Source organism: Felis catus, chromosome A3 (genome assembly GCF_018350175.1).
Source record: "Felis catus isolate Fca126 chromosome A3, F.catus_Fca126_mat1.0, whole genome shotgun sequence".
Lineage (NCBI taxonomy): Eukaryota > Metazoa > Chordata > Mammalia > Carnivora > Felidae > Felis > Felis catus.
The window spans coordinates 114,735,275-114,752,465 of NC_058370.1; the positions used below are offsets into that span (position 1 = coordinate 114,735,275).

The window sequence follows — 17,191 nt, forward strand, 5'->3', positions numbered from 1 at the left end:
AAATAAATAAAAATATTTTTAAAAATCTTAAAGACCTGTTCACATAGGCTTATGAACTTACCTGTATGATTGTTATATTGAACGATAAAAGAAGGAAAGTTACAAAGAAGATATAGTTGATGTCTAGCATTCAATTATACCTTGGCAAGTTTTTATTTTGAGGCTATTTCTATTTTTTTTAGTTTGATCTTCCTAGATTACTCTAGATTCCATAACATTTAGAGGACTCTCTCTCTTTTCTCACGAGATTTTTGAGTCCACTTTCTAGAAATGCTACAATATCAGTAATTAAGTCTATCAGAGAGACATAGAAAAATGCATCGTTGAGCGGCTGCCATAAAAATGTCATTGCACTGCTGCATGGGGCAGGCCAGGCTTTCCCTTTCTTCAGGATGGTATGGATTTTACTTGTAGATTGATATAAAGCAGATCTCCAATTCTGGGCTCATAGGATTGAATTTATTAACTACTGGATGGAGAGGAAATGTAACTTTCAAGGCTGGTCTGAGAATAAAATAAGGTAATAAATGGTGACTACTATGGATTTTAATGAAGTGAGATAAATAATAGCATAAATGATTGCTGTAGAATTGAATAATAATATTCTTCTTTGCATAAGTTTACCAGAAAATGATTTTATAAAATGGGTTTGATGTGGGGCACCTGGGTGTCTCAATCGTTTCAGCATCTAACTTTGGCTCGGGTCATGACCTCATAGTTTGTGCATTTGAGTCCTGCTCCAGGTGTACTTGAGCTCCGCTCTGGGCTCCACACTCTCTTACCTTCCCTCCCTCTCTCTCTCTTTGCCCTCCTCTCACACACTCTCTCTCTCTCTCAAAATAATTAATTAATTAAAAAATGGGCTTGATATAATTGTTTATTGTTTTATCTTATTGGATTTTTTTTTAAACAGTGTATCCTGTCCTTTCTTTCCCATATACCCCAGGACATTTGTTTACTCATTGCGTACTAGAGGGAGGCCTTTTCCAGTTGTGTTCCTCGTCAAAGGCTTTGTTTTCTGCATGGGAAATGGACTTCTCCAAGGCTACTATCTGATTTACTGTGCTGAATACCCTGCTGATTGGTACACAGACATACGGTTTAGCCTGGGTGAGTACACCTGACCATCTCCCACCCACGCCCCAGTGAATATCCCTTCCAACAGCCTGAATCACCATCACCTCTCCCCACCCTACTGCAATAACCCTTAGTGACTCCCTTCTCCTCTTCTATCCCTGCTACTAGTCTTTCCTCTATAAAGCAGTAGGAGAGCACTTTGAAAAACATCATTCCCCACCCCCCCGCCCCGAGAATCCTCCAAAATTCTATTACTCTCAGGATGAAATACAAATTCCTTACCACTGTCTCTGCTTCTGACACCCAAATATTGTTGGTCTTGCAGGATTTCCCAACCCTATTTCCTGCCTCCATCCATTTACTGTGCTGTAGCCTCAGGGAACTTCCTGCTGGGCCTGAAATGGCCAAGCTGGTCTGGCCCCAAAACTTTCAAACAGACCATTCCCTCTGTCTAGAATGTTCTGTCCACATATATTCATGGAGATTGGTCCCTCACTTTACTTAGGTCTCTATCAAGTTGTGCCTCCTCAAAGAGACTTTTCCTGACCATTTATCTAAAATAGTAGAAGACGCTAATTGTTGAATTTGTTTTTCATTATCTGCAAGAGGAACTCAAGTTGGGAAGTTTCAATTGTGCATTACTTTGACTCAAACCAAAATGCAGGGATTATCCTTAATTTTTCTCTTTACATCACACATCCAGTTCTATCCATCAGCCTAGTACAGCTGCATTTAGTTCCATAACTGTGCCAACTGGGCTCACTTCTCCCTCACTGCTCCAACTTTGTCCTAATCTGAGCAGCGATGACCTCTTGCCAGGACCACGACAGTGAACTTCAAACTAAGCTTCCTACCACTGGTACTGGCCTTCAATAGCCCCTTTTGCACATAGCAGTCAGAGTCAACATTTGAAACCACAAATGACCGGGAGCACCTGGGTGCCTCAGTTGGTTGAGTGTCTGACTCTTGATTTAGGGTCAGGTCATGATCCCAGGGTCACAGGATCGAGCCTTGCATCAGGCTCTGCACTGAGCATGGAGCCTACTTTAAGCGTCTCTGTCTCTGTCTCCCTCTGCCCTTTTCCTCTGCTCTGTGCTCTCTCTCTCTCTCTCTCTCTCTCTCTCTCTCTCTCTCTCTCTCTCTCTCTCTCTCTCTCCTAAAAGGAAAAAAAAAAAGAAAGAGAAGTAAAAAGAAAACACAAATGACTGGAGGATTAGTTATATGAATGCCGATACACGCACACAATGGAGTGTTCTGGAGCCACAGACACAAACAAACAAAATAAAACAAAAACAAGGAAGGTCTTTGTGTGCTCCTGTAAGATGTCTCCAGAATATGTGGTTATATAAAAATCAAGTGTGAACAGTATATATAGTATGCTACTTGTCATGTAAAAATGGTGGGAGGGAAGTGTGTGTGTGTGTGTAAAACTGGAAAAGGGAGTATCAGATTGAATAAAAACTAAAAAGGTGACACATAGATTTTCAGGGAAAGAGAATGGGATGGTGGGCAGAGCTTCTCTTTTGATATGGTTGTGTCCTTTGAATCACAAAACTTCATAACTTAGGTAAAAAAAAAAAATCTAAGTGGGGGCACCTGACTGGTTCGGTCCAGGGAGCAAGTAACTCTTGATCTTGGGGTTGTGAGTTTGAGCCCCATGTGGGGTGTAGAGATTATTTAAATAAAACTTAAAAAAAATCTATGATACGCATCAAGGAGGTCACTTGTTGGGATGAGCATTGGGTGTTACATGGAAGTGATGAATCATTGGGTTCTACTCCTGAAACCAATACCACACTGTATGTTAACTAACTTGAATTTTAAAAAATAAATTTAAAGAAAACTTAAAAAAATCTAAATGCAAAAAGTTCCCTAAAATTGGGAACAAACAAATAAATGTACCTAACTATATATCAAGCTGGTAACACAACCACACAGGAAAATGACTTATGCCAGTTTACAGGAAATAAGGCAAATGAAGAAGTAAGCTGAATGGCACCATGAGAAAATGAGCCAGTCTTATCTAGAAAGGGGAGCATTCTGAGGTACAAGAGTCCAGTCTTTTCAAGAAGTCAGTGCCCTGAAAAAATGTTTTAAAAAGGTAGAGGTCAAAATGGTCTTAAAAGAGATAATGACCAACTACAAGATATGGTCCTATGTTGGACTTTGGTTTGCTCAACCCAGCTATAAGGAGCATTTTGCATCTTCCTGGGGAAATTGAAATCTGGCCTAGATACTACACAAGATGAAAATCTGGAAGGATACGCACTAAGGTGTTTAACGGTGGTAATTTCTGGGTGGTGGGAATAAGGTGTCTTGATTTTCTTATTTTTACAAATTCACATGTAGTATTCCACATATTTATTTCTTTTGTAATATTAATAAACAGAAATAAGTTCCTATTTTTCCCTGCTTAAAACCTGACACTGGCTTTCTCTTGCACTTAAAAATCCAAACTCCTCACCAAGGTATATAATGCTTACTGTGTTTTTTTTTAATTATCATCCAGTCCACATTTTCTCACTTTTCCCTCTATCTTAAAGTTTCAACTGCAAAGTTTCTACTTCTTAGTCACGGTAAACCTATTCTAGCCTCAGGGCCTTTGCACCTAATCCCTATACTAGATTGCTGTCCCTCAGATCTGTGCATTCTCATTATTCAAATCACAGGACAAATGCCAAATCTTCAGAAAAGATTTTCCACCTCATCTAAAGTAGAGACACCACTTCCCCTCCCCAGCTCATTCTCTATCTCATGATCCTATGATCTTCTGCTTTGGTGTGACATTATATAATTAAAACAATTTTAATTATTTGAATTCATTTGTTTCCTTCCACTAAAATGTAAGCTCCATGAGAACAGACACCTCAACTGTTTTCTCACTACTGTATCCCTGATGTTTAGGACAGTGCTTGGTACATAGTAACAGTAAATAGTAGTTGAATGAATAAGTGAATGAATAGATGAATGAATGAACACATAAGTGAGTCTTGTACCATCCTTGTGAAATAGGTACTGTTAGAATCTCCATTTTACAGATGACAAAATGGAGGCTGAGAGAAGGTCAGTGACTTGCCCAAGGACACACAGCACAGACTCTGAGTCCAAGGTTCCTGCTTTGTCCACTGCTGTGCATGCTATCTCCCCTCCTTCTTTCAACGTCTTGCCATTGGTGTCTCTCCCCAGTTTCCTTTTCTTCCAGGCCAATAACTAAAAAAAAATTATTATCAGAGTATAGTTGACATACAATGTTATATTAGTTTCAGATGCACAACATGGTGATTCAGCAATTCTATACATTATTCAGAGATCACCAAGATAAGTGTAGTCACCATTTGATGCCATACCACGGCCAATGATCTTTCGACTAGACAAGACTGAAAATCATATCATATCGTATTTCATATCACACTAAATGAGGTGAGAGTAGATCTGACTGTTTTGAATTCAAGTGTTCTTGCTTTTTGCCTCATGTGTTTTGATCGGTACAAATACGCATCGTTGAGAGGTGAGGTTGGGCATCTATGTGGAAAAATAGAGTGTTTCTGGGTTGTAATGGTGCCCATTGGGGTGTAAGACCTAGCATCCCTGATCCTGGCTCTCCTCACCTCAGACCAGGGCTCTTTCTGAACCAATGAATGGGGAACAAGTGTGTGTGTGTGTGTGTGTGTGTGTGTGTGTGTGTGTGTGTGTGTGTGACTGACAGTGGTGGAAACCAGTTTACTAGGTGCCAGTCTCCCTAGTCCAGCTCATGTTACTTTCATGCGAATGGATGTATCAATGAGGAATGCTCTGAGCATTGAGTCACAGAAAACCAGTTCATAATGACTTAAATAATTAAGAATTTATATTTCTTACATAGCAAGAATGTTCAAAGGCAGGTGACTTCTGCATCCCTTCAATTGCTTACAGATGTCATTAAGATCCCAGGAACTTTCTATACTTTCTTTTCCACTGTTCTTAACATGTTTGTATGTGGTCCTCATGATATTCACTCCATGACTGCAAGACAGTTGCTATAACTCGAGGCATCACATCTGGCAGTGAATGAGGAGGGTGACAGAAGAGGTGCTGTTCCATCTGCCCTTTTATCAGAAAAGCAAAACATTTCCAAGGAAACACCCAGAACATTCACTTCCCTTTACATCCTTGTGGCAGAAATAGGTCACATGACCACTTTTCAGACTTCCAGCCTCTGTAGTGTGGGAAGGCAAAGGAAGGGGATTTGGAATTACTTGTTGAGTTTGCCAATCACAATTTAATTATTTGTGAATGAGTCAAAAGCTTGCTATTCATTCATTCATTCATTCCTTCAAGTATTGGCCTATGGTGTTGCCTCCCTTTTTCTTCTCTGCCACCTGCCTCTATCATATGACACAGTTCTATGAAACAATGTGGCCTCTCCACCAAATTTGGGACCATGACTAATTGGCCACCCTTTGACATTCTTTGTAGCATCCTCAGAATTTGAAATTGAATGCCCTTGTCTCCATTTTTAGGAAGAAAAAAAAAAAACTTAGCTTGTGAGAAAAACACTAAAATCAGGATACATTTTTAACTTCTTCCTTCTGTCTTCTTTGCTAAGGTGTCTTCTTATTTATTTTGGGAATGGGGATCAACATTCATAGCGACTGTATACTGCGCCAGCTCAGGAAGCCTGGAGAAGTCATCTATAGGATTCCACAAGGTAATGTCTCTCCTGCCCTCCAGATTTCTACTCTTCCTTGGGAGCCTTTCCCAGGGATTATGCTATGAACAGCAAATGGGGGGGGGCAGTGAGGGCACAAATGACACACTATATCTCCATTTGCCTCTGACATCCCCTCCCACCCCACAACACATTTGTGTTTTTTATCTAAACCTGGAAGTTCAAGAAAGGCAGAGGCATCCTCAGGAAGGTGTGAGATCATAACACCCTAAAGGTGGGGTAGTGCAAGGCTGGGGGCAAGGTGGAAATAGGCTACACCTAGTTACAATAGGTACGATTACATGTGCTGAGTTAGGCTTCTCTAGAGACACAGAACCACTAGGATACAGATACGGATACAGATATATATATATATATATATATATATATATATATATATATATATATATATATGGAGAAATTTATTCTGAGGAATTGATTATGGAATTGATTATGGAAGCTGAGAAGTCCTATGATCTGTTACGTGCATGTTGGAGACCCAGGAAAGCTGGTGGTGTAAATTCCAATCTGAGTGCAGGAAAAGACTAACATCCCAGCTTAAAGACAGGCAGAGAGAGTGAATTTTCCCTTACTCGGCCTTTTTGTTCTATTCAGGCCTTCAGTGGATTGGGTGAGGCCCACCCACATCAGGGAGGGAAATCTGCTTCAGTCACTGTATAGATTCAAACATTAATCTCTTCCAGGAACACTCTCATGGACATACCCAGAAATAGTGTTTAACCAAATATCTAGGCACCTTATGGCCCAGTCAGGTTAACGCAAAAAGTTAAGCAGCATGTGTACACAGGGTGTTGGTCCTTCCTGAGTCAGCAGATAAAGATTAGTCCTGTATGACTTATCTTTTCCAGTTGACCTAGATTTGTCTAGTGAGTAGTCAGGGGTATATTTCCTACCACTTGTATTTTCTTAAAGGTGTGTTAAAGGTGTGGAGAGCCATAATTAATCACAAATTAGGATGGGAGGTCTTGCAACTACAAATACATTCTCAGATATAAAGTCACAGGATATTTGAAACCCTAACTGTTCCCAAGAAATCAGGGTGTGAGGTTGACAAACATAAGCAGCTGAGAGTGAACCAGTCCAAGTAATCCTTGGATATTTTAGGTGGTACTTATATAGGTTTAACCTCCTTTCACCTAAAAAGGATGGCTCCCATCCTTTTTGATGTAAATGAAACCTAAATTTTCCTAAGTTACAATATGGTATTAATATTCATTTTTAAAAATTTAAATGTTGCTGACATCCTAATGGTATCTTACATAAAACAAAAATAATGCCATACATTGATAAATACCATTTGCTGCATTCACAGGCAATTTATAGACCCTTTGCAGTAGGACAGTGGTTCCTCCCAGGGGAAAATCACAGGTCTGGAACTGCTGAGGCAGTGTCATCTTTAAGGAAGATAAATTTAAGGGGCTGTGGGATTTTAAATATTCACTCACTAACCAAACAAAGAAGAGCAAAGAATGCTCTTAAAAGCTCCATTGTTGAAGTTAGTTTCCAACTTTAAGGTATGTTAGAGAATGATTTGAAAACAAAATATTCTCGGGGTGAGAATGATTTGAAAACAAAATATTCATGCAAATTGGTGCAGCCGCTCTGGAAAGCAGTGTGGAGGTTCCTCAGAAAATTAAAAATAGACCTACCCTATGACCCAGCAATAGCACTGCTAGGAATTTATCCAAGGGATACAGGAGTACTGATGCATAGGGCCACTTGTACCCCAATGTTCATAGAAGCACTCTCAACAACAGCCAAATTATGGAAAGAGCCTAAATGTCCATCAACTGATGAATGGATAAAGAAATTGTGGTTTATATACACAATGGAATATTACGTGGCAATGAGAAAAAATGAAATATGGCCTTTTGTAGCAACGTGGATGGAACTGGAGAGTGTGATGCTAAGTGAAATAAGCCATACAGAGAAAGACAGATACCATATGGTTTCACTCTTATGTGGATCCTGAGAAACTTAACAGGAACCCATGGGGGAGGGGAAGGAAAAAAAAAAAAAAAGAGGTTAGAGTGGGAGAGAGCCAAAGCATAAGAGACTGTTAAAAACTGAGAACAAACTGAGGGTTGATGGGGGGGTGGGAGGGAGGAGAGGGTGGGTGATGGGTATTGAGGAGGGCACCTTTTGGGATGAGCACTGGGTGTTGTATGGAAACCAATTTGTCAATAAATTTCATATATAAAAAAAAAAAAAGAAAACAAAATATTCTTGGGGCGTCTGGGTGGCTCAGCTGGTTAAGCATCAGACTCTTAAGTTTGGCTCAGGTCATGATCCCTGGGTTGGTGAGTTCCAGCCCGGCATCAGGCTACAGGCTGACAGTGGGGAGCCTGTTTGAGATTCTCTCTCTCCCTATCTCTCTGCCCCTCCCACACAGACATGTGTGCTCTCTCTCCCTCTTTCTCAAAATAAATAAACTTAAAAAAAAAATAAGAAAACAACAAAATATTCTTTATAGAATTGTGGAAAGAAAACGACTAGTTTTTGGTGAGTTTCCCAGTTTAGTGTGGGGCAGAAAGTGGATATATTTACTGTCATTGGAAATGTGTTGGTTTCTATTTATAGTTTTTTTTTTTTTTTTTTTAATTTTATTTTTCGGACAGAGAGAGACAGAGCATGAACGGGGGAGGGGCAGAGAGAGAGGGAGACACAGAATTGGAAACAGGCTCCAGGCTCTGAGCCATTAGCCCAGAGCCTGACGCGGGGCTCGAACTCCCGGACTGGGAGATCGTGACCTGGCTGAAGTCGGACGCTCAACCGACTGCGCCACCCAGGCGCCCCTCTATTTATAGTTTTGATATCAGACATACATGGTTGGATAGAAAAGTAAACCTTGAAAATCAGCAGAAGCAGACCTCGCGGCGGCGGGGGGCTGGGGGCGCAGTCCCCAAATCTACTTCTGGCATCAACTCAGGTTTTTATTCTTGTCACATTGTGTGTTGTTGCATTTTGTCTGAGTGCCAGCGTGAAATATTCTGGCAGCAGTGTGGGTGTCCGCGGGAGAAGGGAGAAGGTGAGAGGTGGCCTGGAAACATTACTTAATAGAACGAAACAAACCCCACACCTCCTGCCCCTCTTCTGAGTCCTGTCTGGGAGCCAGTGGTGCAGCCGTTGCTAGAGACTGGCTGGAGCCTGTCAAGAAGTTGCTGCCACTCCTCATGATTCTGGGATGTTCCGAGAACAACAGGCTGCGTCACTTTGTTTTCCCTTGTCCCCAAGAAAACTGCCCTAGACTGCAGTGACCATAAGGAAGTCCTCAGCCCCTTGTCCATTGTAGCTCCCCTTTGTATTTCTACATAGGAGGAGCGGTTTTAATGTGGCAATGATCCAGTTCCGATGATTCTTTCTTTCTTCTGCATGCAGGTGGCTTGTTTACCTACGTTTCTGGAGCCAATTTCCTTGGTGAGATCATTGAATGGATCGGCTATGCCCTGGCCACGTGGTCGCTCCCAGCGCTTGCATTTGCCTTTTTCTCATTTTGTTTCCTTGGGCTGCGAGCTTTTCACCACCATAGGTAAACTTTGCACTCAGGGTGGCAGCATCCAAGTAGCTTTCTTCTCTAAACAGGCTTTCAGCCCTGGGAGTCAGATAGATGTAGAAACTAAGACATGTGTTTGTATAAGGTAAAATTGATACAGTTTTCTGGACTGGTAAATTCTGACTTCCTGGGCTTTCACTGAACTTGGAATTTAGCCGGATGACAGTATTGTAAAAAAAAAAAAAAATTTTTTTTTCTATGAGGAAACTAAACCCATTGGGGAGTGACTTGGGGAGCCACCTAACGCCTTGATGAAGAAGGCTTCCCAGGGAGAAGCACCTTGTGTCCTCATATGTTAGGCGGCTCTGTGCCCTCCTAGCAGGCTCACCTGCTGGTGGGTGGATACTGGGTGGCAGTGGGCTATAGGGAAGGGTCAAGAGGCACAAGGAGTGCTTCAGTTCAACTCACTTCCGTTTCTCTGCTTCAGTTCATTTCACTTCTGCCACATTTCTAAGTGTGTTCCGTGGGCGGAACTTTCTGCAGCCTCACAGGTAATTCTGAGGGACAGCCAGGATACAGTCCCACCAAGGGACAGCCTGGCCCCAGGTCTTGTGGGGTTACTTTCTTTAATTCTAGGCTTGGTGCTAACAGTCCAGGTAATCAAAGAGCCTTGGAAACTCTGGGATTATTTTCTTGGAATCTGTGCAATATTCGGGCTTACTTGGGTATGGGTACTTCCCTTTCCCTCTACCTCCTCCCTCCATAAGTCATAGCCAAGGTCATTGCTGGCTTCCTGGGAAGGCAGGGTAAGTGAGTGCTTATGTGGTATGATTTCAGGACTGTCCCCATCACCTGGGTAATTGTATGGGTTTGGAAACTTTTCTCTGTAGGGCTAGCCTAAAGCTTTACTAACTTCTACCTCCCTCCCAAACCCTGCACCTCGGATGGGGTGGGAACCAAAGCACTGACTAAATGTCTCACTGCAGGGGGAAGGAAGGTAACATGCTAAGTTGTTACCAGGCTTTGAACTTGAATTTCAGATCCTTTCTCTAAAATGGCATTTGTTAAGAAGGGCATTTGTTGGAATGAGCACTGGCTGTCATATGTAAGTGATGAATCACTAAATTCTGCTGAAATCATTATTATACTATATGTTAACTAACTTGGATTTAAATAAAATTTAAAAATTAAAAAAAATAGGGGTACCTGGGGGGGTCAGTCGGTTGAGCGTCCGACTTCGGCTCAGGTCATGATCTCGCGGTCTGTGAGTTCGTGCCCCATGTCGGGCTCTGTGCTGACAGCTCAGAACCTGGAGCCTGTTTCAGATTCTGTGTCTCCTGCTCTCTCTGCCCCTCCCCCACGCATGCTCTGTCTCTCTCTCTGTCAAAAATAAATTAACATAAAAAAAATTTTTTTTAATTAAAAAAAATAAAACAACATTTGTGTCTGGAGACAGAGAGAGAGAAAGAGAGAGAGAGAGCGAGCGATAGCCAAGGGGAGAATAGCCTTGGAACCAGGATCTGGGGGACCCTTAGGCTTCTGCATAGGTGTTTTAGTTGGGCTAATGATTAATTTCATAGTTTAGAAGGTTAAACCAAGAATGGGTTCTTTTCCTTGGAGTGGAATTTATGCAGACCTGTCAGAAATGAATAAAACAGTAGCTGTCCTCATGACCCATGCCAGCCACCTCCTAGACTTGGTGGGGACAGGCTGCAGAGCACCCTTCCTCTCTTGAGACAGAGTCTGCTGACCACCAGAGGTGGAGAGGGAGAGGGCAGAGAGGGCATCAGCCAGCAGTTCGAGGAGCCCTGAGAAGTGGTCTCAGTGAAGCTGGTCAGGGGAAGGACAGACAGCATTTCCACCAGAGGTTTCCAGCTGGTGCCCCAACAAATTCCTAAGTGTGGCCCTGTCCTGTTAGGTCACACTGCTCCAGAGGGAGGCCCAGAGGGCATAGTCATAGCACCGGAAACCTGCCACCTCTCGTCGGATATTATTACTGGGTGTCCCCCAGTTCAAATTAAGGCACTTTAACAGAGTGCATCATCTTGAGTATAACCTGAGAACTACCAGCTTCAGTTAGCTAGGAGGACAGACTGGTCACTGAAGGAGAAAGCCATTTCACAACTTCTGTTAATCTTTCAGGGTTGCCGAAACAGATGGCCGCAAACTGAGTGTCTTAAAACAATAGAAATTTATATCCTTGTGGTTCTGGAGGCAGAAGTCTGAAATCAAAGTGGATGTAGGGTCATATTCTCTCTGAAGGCTCTAAGAGCGAATCCCTCCCTGCCTCTTTCCGGCTTCTGGTTGCACCTGCCGTCCGAGGTGTCCCATGGTTTACACAGCTCCATTCCTAACCTCTGCCTCTGTCCCCACATGGCCTCCTTCCCTGCCTGTCTCTGTCGTGGTGTCTCTTCTCCCCTTCAGTCATACTGGATTAAGGGCCTTCCCTACTCCAGTATGATCTCATCTTACCTTAATAAATTATATCTGCAATGGCCCTATTTCCAGGTAGGGGGTTAAGGCTTCAAGCATCTATTCTGGGGGACACAATTCAACCCATAACACAAGATAACATTTTCTTGGCATTCCCAGGCCTCATGAGGGGATATTCGCCTGGGAACATTACCAGGTCTCAAGGAGTAACCTTGCCCATTGTCTTTGGGGTCTTTGGTTCCTTATTTCCCGGTTGAATCCATTGAGCAATTCTTTCTGGCTTATACTTTTTTTTTTATTGTGGCAAAATACACATAACATAAAATTTACCATTTTAGCCATTTTAAATGTACCATTCAGTCGTCTTAAAGTACATCCATAATGTTGTGCAACCATCACCACTGTCCTCTGGCTGTTACTTTTTATTTCCCAACACAAGAAGCTTCAACATGTACAGAAGAGGGTGCAGGAGGGAGAAAGAAGATGGACAGATGGCCGTGTGGAAGGGTCAGGCCCTGAATAACTGTAGGTTGATTAGTCATAAGGATTTCAGACCCAGCAAACCTCCACTGTTGACCACTGCTTATTATAATTATCCTTTCTTGTCTTTTAGGTTCTACCTCAAGATGTTTGAGGACTACCCCAAATCTCGGAAAGCCCTCATTCCATTCATCTTTTAAAGAAACCAAATAAAAAGGAACAGAGCTCCCACATGACTGTCGAGCACCATCAGGCTGCTGAACCTGTAACTTTTAAAGCTGCACTGTGCATATACATAATAGTAGGCTTCTTGCGTTCCAACAGCTGTCCTGGAGATCCTGTGAAGTGGGTACTTAGTGTGTACTCCACTGTCCCAGAGCGTCTCTTTCCTGATCTCCTTTTGAAGCTTCGACAAGGCTCTTTCCCACACAGAGGCATCTATCTGCTTCTTAGCTATTCCTCCTAGAAAGTATAGAACTTCCCTATATTTTTTTCTTTGGGTGATCTGAGTACGTGTGGCTGAATACCTACTCTACATCAATGTAAGACATCTCTGTAGTCAGAGAGGTTCCCAGTTGAGGGCATTGCTTATAGATTTTATTAAAGGTACATATTCTATACGCATATAAATTAGCAGATATTGTAAATCTGAAGCTGCATGGATCCTGAGCAAATCTACTCCCAAATGGAAACTCAGTCACACTTTCCTTTTCCTTAGTTAATTATGAAAGATGTGAGATGGACTTTTAATAGAGGAGGCTCTCTTCATCTTGCTAAAGATGCAACGATGCACTGACCCCATTTCAAACTTGTATATTATCTCAGTGCCCCTATCTTCTGAAAGATTCCATGATCCCTGTTGGAGATATCCCCAAAACTGGTGTGGGTTTTATTGAAGGACGGCTTTTCATGACCACAAAGAGAAAGACATGACTCTGGTTGGCTCCTGAGAGAATTAAAAAAAAGTGTTTTATAGTAGACATGGTCAACTCTGGTATTCTCTGAAACCTGTGGAAATATCCAAGTAATGAGAGAATGTTAAAGAAGGGAATTGACTGGATAAGATCATACATGGCTTGCCTGAAGACAATTGCAGTGACACTGAAGCATATCAGAAGCACTCAGCAGCTCTCCTCTTCTGGGATTTCTTCACTGCAGTCCTCGGGATCTGATCAGGAAGGCATTTCCTGGGGGTAGACTGAACAGCAGTCCTCAGAATCCCTGAGGGCAGATGCTGAACCTCTGCCTCTGAACCAGAGGGACGCAACTGGGCAGAAAGCCTGTTTTGTTTGGCTCAGACAGGGCTTCACACATAGTTTGACTTCCTTTTTTTCAACATTTGAAGTTTCCAAAATTTCAAAGTTAGGTCTCTACATTTCAATTGTCTTTAAAAAGTTGGAGGATCTGAGATCATGAAGCCCACTAAGAATGGGGACTGATCAGCTAGTAGGCATTAGAATTTGCAACCTCGGTGGAGGGGTCACCTAGCATGGGAACTTGACATCGGGCTCTCTAGGGAGGGGCTGAACATTCATAATCAGAATGTACAAAAATATTTGTCCCCTCAGGTCCAGGTTTGTGGCAAGTGTTGGTAATATTTAGCAAGCCCTTTTGAGAAATGAACACTAGGTTTATCACACGAGGTACTAAGTACAGAAATTCGCTATATAAGAAACATAGAATGCTCAGAAGATCTAAGAATGATATATATTACTGAAGAATATAAATTGTAATCATATAAGTGTTTTTCTGTTTATTAAATGCCTCTCAAATCATGGATGCTAAGTAATTTTGTTTGAATTTAAAGATCCCTGGGCTCATAAAGATTTTTATAAGGTGTTGACCTGTGGGGTTTTTTTTGTTGTTGTTGTTTGCCTTTTGTTTTCTTCCTTTTTTTTTTTTAAACTATTGCTTCCTTTTTGCTCTTCTGTCTTCATTTTGTCAACTTGAAATAAGGGTCTCTGAGTTGAAAACAAAAGAGAAATATAACTTAACAGTGTGTCTCAGGCACAGCTCAGTACTCCAAGAAGGTGCAGGAAAGGTGCTGGAGAATGTGCTAAGGCTAGATGATACCCCTCATGTTCAAGAATATACAGGTGGGGGAGACATTCTCAGTGAAGTAAACCTTAAGGTGTAGCTTGGGCTCCGTGAAACAAAAGACTTCCAGTTCTCTCCATGACATTGAAAACTGCCTTTATTAAAACTTTTATTTTATTGCCATATAAAATATCTGGGCTGGTCCTTGAACTGTAATAAGTGCTTGATGAATGGCAGCTGCTCTTTGCCTGGTAGGTGCAATCTCTGGATAAAACTGTCATTCAGCAATTGCATTTTTTGCCACAAGAGGGTGCTCTCTAGAATTTTTAGGCCAACCTGATTTAATAAGGTAACTTACATATTTGGAAATTTTAAATACCCTATTGTCATTTCAAGTTAACGTGATCGTCGACTTTTCTTTTTTTAGTTTATTTGTTAGTAATCTTTACACCCAACGTGGGGCTTAAACCTAAGACCACGAGATCAAGAGTCCTACAATCTATCATATCAGCCCCAGCCAGGTGTCCCTAATGTGGACTTTCTTAATTTAAATATAGTGTGGATTAAACTTCACGTAATCTTAACTCTTCTTTTAAAACTGAAGTACTCTCAGTATTCTAGGACCATTGTTTTCAACTCGTTTTCTCTGTGTAGGGCTAGAATATGTATGCAGATGGAGTACAATAAAAGTCTGAAGGGAAGGTATGTTCATCCTTAAATGTATTCCCTTTTCTCCTAAAACTAGAGTGCAACAAAAATATGGTTAGTGTAGGATTCTATGGAGTGGTTTTTGAAACAAGAGGTTAAAATATGCCTGTGGCTTAGCTAACAAAATATTCTGTCTTGCTCTTGCTGAAACTTTCATGGAGGGAACGTTTTCCTCCTGACCTTGTGGGAGATGTTGTAGTGTTCTGTTTGTTTTCAGAATGAAAGAGCCAAAGCACATTTAAGACATCAGCTAGTTCTGCCCCATTCACATAATAGATGGAGACACTGAGACCTGCAGTGTTAAAATGCCTTCCAAGGTCACGTAGCTGGTCAGAGCAGCCATCCTGTCTTGCCCCTTTAAGAATCAGAAGTTTGTCTTTCTTTGGGCACGTGGGTGGCTCAGTTGGTTAAGCATCTGGACTCTTGGTTTTGGTTCAGGTCTCGATCTCACGGTTTTGAGTTCGAGCCCTGGGTCGGGCTCTGGGCTGGCATCTCAGAGCCAACTTGGGGTTCTCTCTCCCTCTCTCTCTGTCCTTCCCCCACTCGTGCTACCTCTGTCTCTCTCAAAATAAATAAACTTAAAAACAAAAGTTTGTCTTTCTTCTTAGGGCATAGCAGGCTTTTGTAAGAGAGACCCAGCAGAGCCCACATAGATAGGCTCTACATAGAATTTAAGGCCTGAACATAATCTGCAATCATTTATTAAGTATTTAAAATACAAAAAAATGGTAAGGGGTGGGAGGATATTGTTGAGTTAGACATGATTCTTGTCCTTTAGGGGCTACCATTTAGATTTCTGAGGAACTCATGCAGGAGAAAAACAGCCAGAGCTTCAGTGTGGTGCTATAGTTCAGAATCTACCAATTGTCACATCCATTTTGTGGAATCTGTTACCCGCACTCTGTGGAGAGGATCAGGCTATGCATTATCATGAACCTGTTTCATAAAATGAAGGTGTGGTAGAGATCATGGTGGGTAGAGATGGCATTTGTGTTCTGGAAAGGGTTTCCAGTCCCAAATTGCCCTTACTCCCAATGCTTACCTCCAGAAGGAGCAGCACTGGCTTTACTGTATTCAAAAGGGGGGGGGGGGGAAAGACCTCTAATGAGAAATTTGCAATTAAATAGTGATTTAGGTGGTCTAACCCTTTCAGGAACAAATAAATAAGCCTATGATTTTACTGCCTTGCAGTTTTTTAATAGCTGTCTTGACTTTTTGTGGTAACCTTATGGTAATCTCGCCACGAATCAAAAGATAAAGCTCTTGGCACATGAAGGAATGAACTCATGAAGAGTCATTTCCTTTCTTGCCTGGCCTTTTGATTCTCTAATAGGCTGTGGGCCGAGGTCCAGGCATGGCAAATAAGCTAGGGTAACAATAAATGCTAAGCAAAACCTTCTAGAAAAGGCTGCTGATTGTTTTATAGCATCTCCACTATCCCATGATAAAAGAAAGAGGAATGGTACCAGATGGTGATGTGGGTGCTTGGATGATTTAATAGCCACTGAGTGGATTTATTTTTAAGTAAGAGATTTACTCATTCTCTCTGTAAGTCCATTAAGCTGTGATCTTAAAAGGTTCTATGTTATTTGTATCATGTCCCATTTCTTCCCACCAGCCATAGCTTGGGATGTGGGTGAATGAAATGCACTGTTGAGGAAGGTTAAATATGTACTAACCTGTGTTTAGTTCCTTTTGTCTTAATCTTTGTTAAGTTCAGGGTTTGGCTTTGCTCAGTGAAGTCAGAGGCTAGGTAAGGGATGTCCAGTACCCTCTCCCACATGGCAGGCTGGCTGAGAGCAGGAGGAGAACACAGAAAGTGGAGGAGGTGGGCAGTTATGTAGGAGGAGCAGGGGTAGGGGCAGGGGAAGGTGGGCGATGAAGTCAGGGAAAGGGCCTTGGGAGAGGGAGCCTCTCCCGACAGGGTGGGATTCTTTCCTTTCTCTTGTCTTCAGTTTGCATAAGTCTGATCCCTTCCTTATCCTCCCAGGGAAAGAATCCTTCTGGGAGAGAGAACAAGCTCTTCTTAGAGCTCCTTTTTCATAAGGGAAGATGCTTAATTTCTTGAAACACAAGCCATATGGTTGTACCTCACAATAAATAATTTAATTATGTTTCTGTTCACTCACCTCATAAAGATGGTTTTAAGTCTGTACAGCAGTGACACTTGTGAGAAAGAGATAGAGTTGTGCTGAGAAGTGCACGGTAGCATCCAAGTTTGGTGAGGCCAGTGGGGGGATGGGAGCCTCCAGAGG

General features: G+C 42.0%; 1 protein-coding gene across 1 annotated transcript in view; it reads left to right on the forward strand.

The window, feature by feature from the left end:
- Window positions 1-14,034, forward strand: part of SRD5A2 (steroid 5 alpha-reductase 2) — a 37,595-nt gene extending 23,561 nt beyond the window's left edge. Inside the window, exons 2-5 of the mRNA XM_006930379.4 lie at window positions 947-1,110; window positions 5,663-5,764; window positions 9,164-9,314; window positions 12,325-14,034. Of these exons, the coding sequence (XP_006930441.1) occupies window positions 947-1,110; window positions 5,663-5,764; window positions 9,164-9,314; window positions 12,325-12,391 (484 nt within the window). The 3' untranslated portion in view covers window positions 12,392-14,034. The remainder of the gene's footprint in view (window positions 1-946; window positions 1,111-5,662; window positions 5,765-9,163; window positions 9,315-12,324) is intronic.
- Window positions 14,035-17,191: the final 3,157 nt, after the last annotated feature.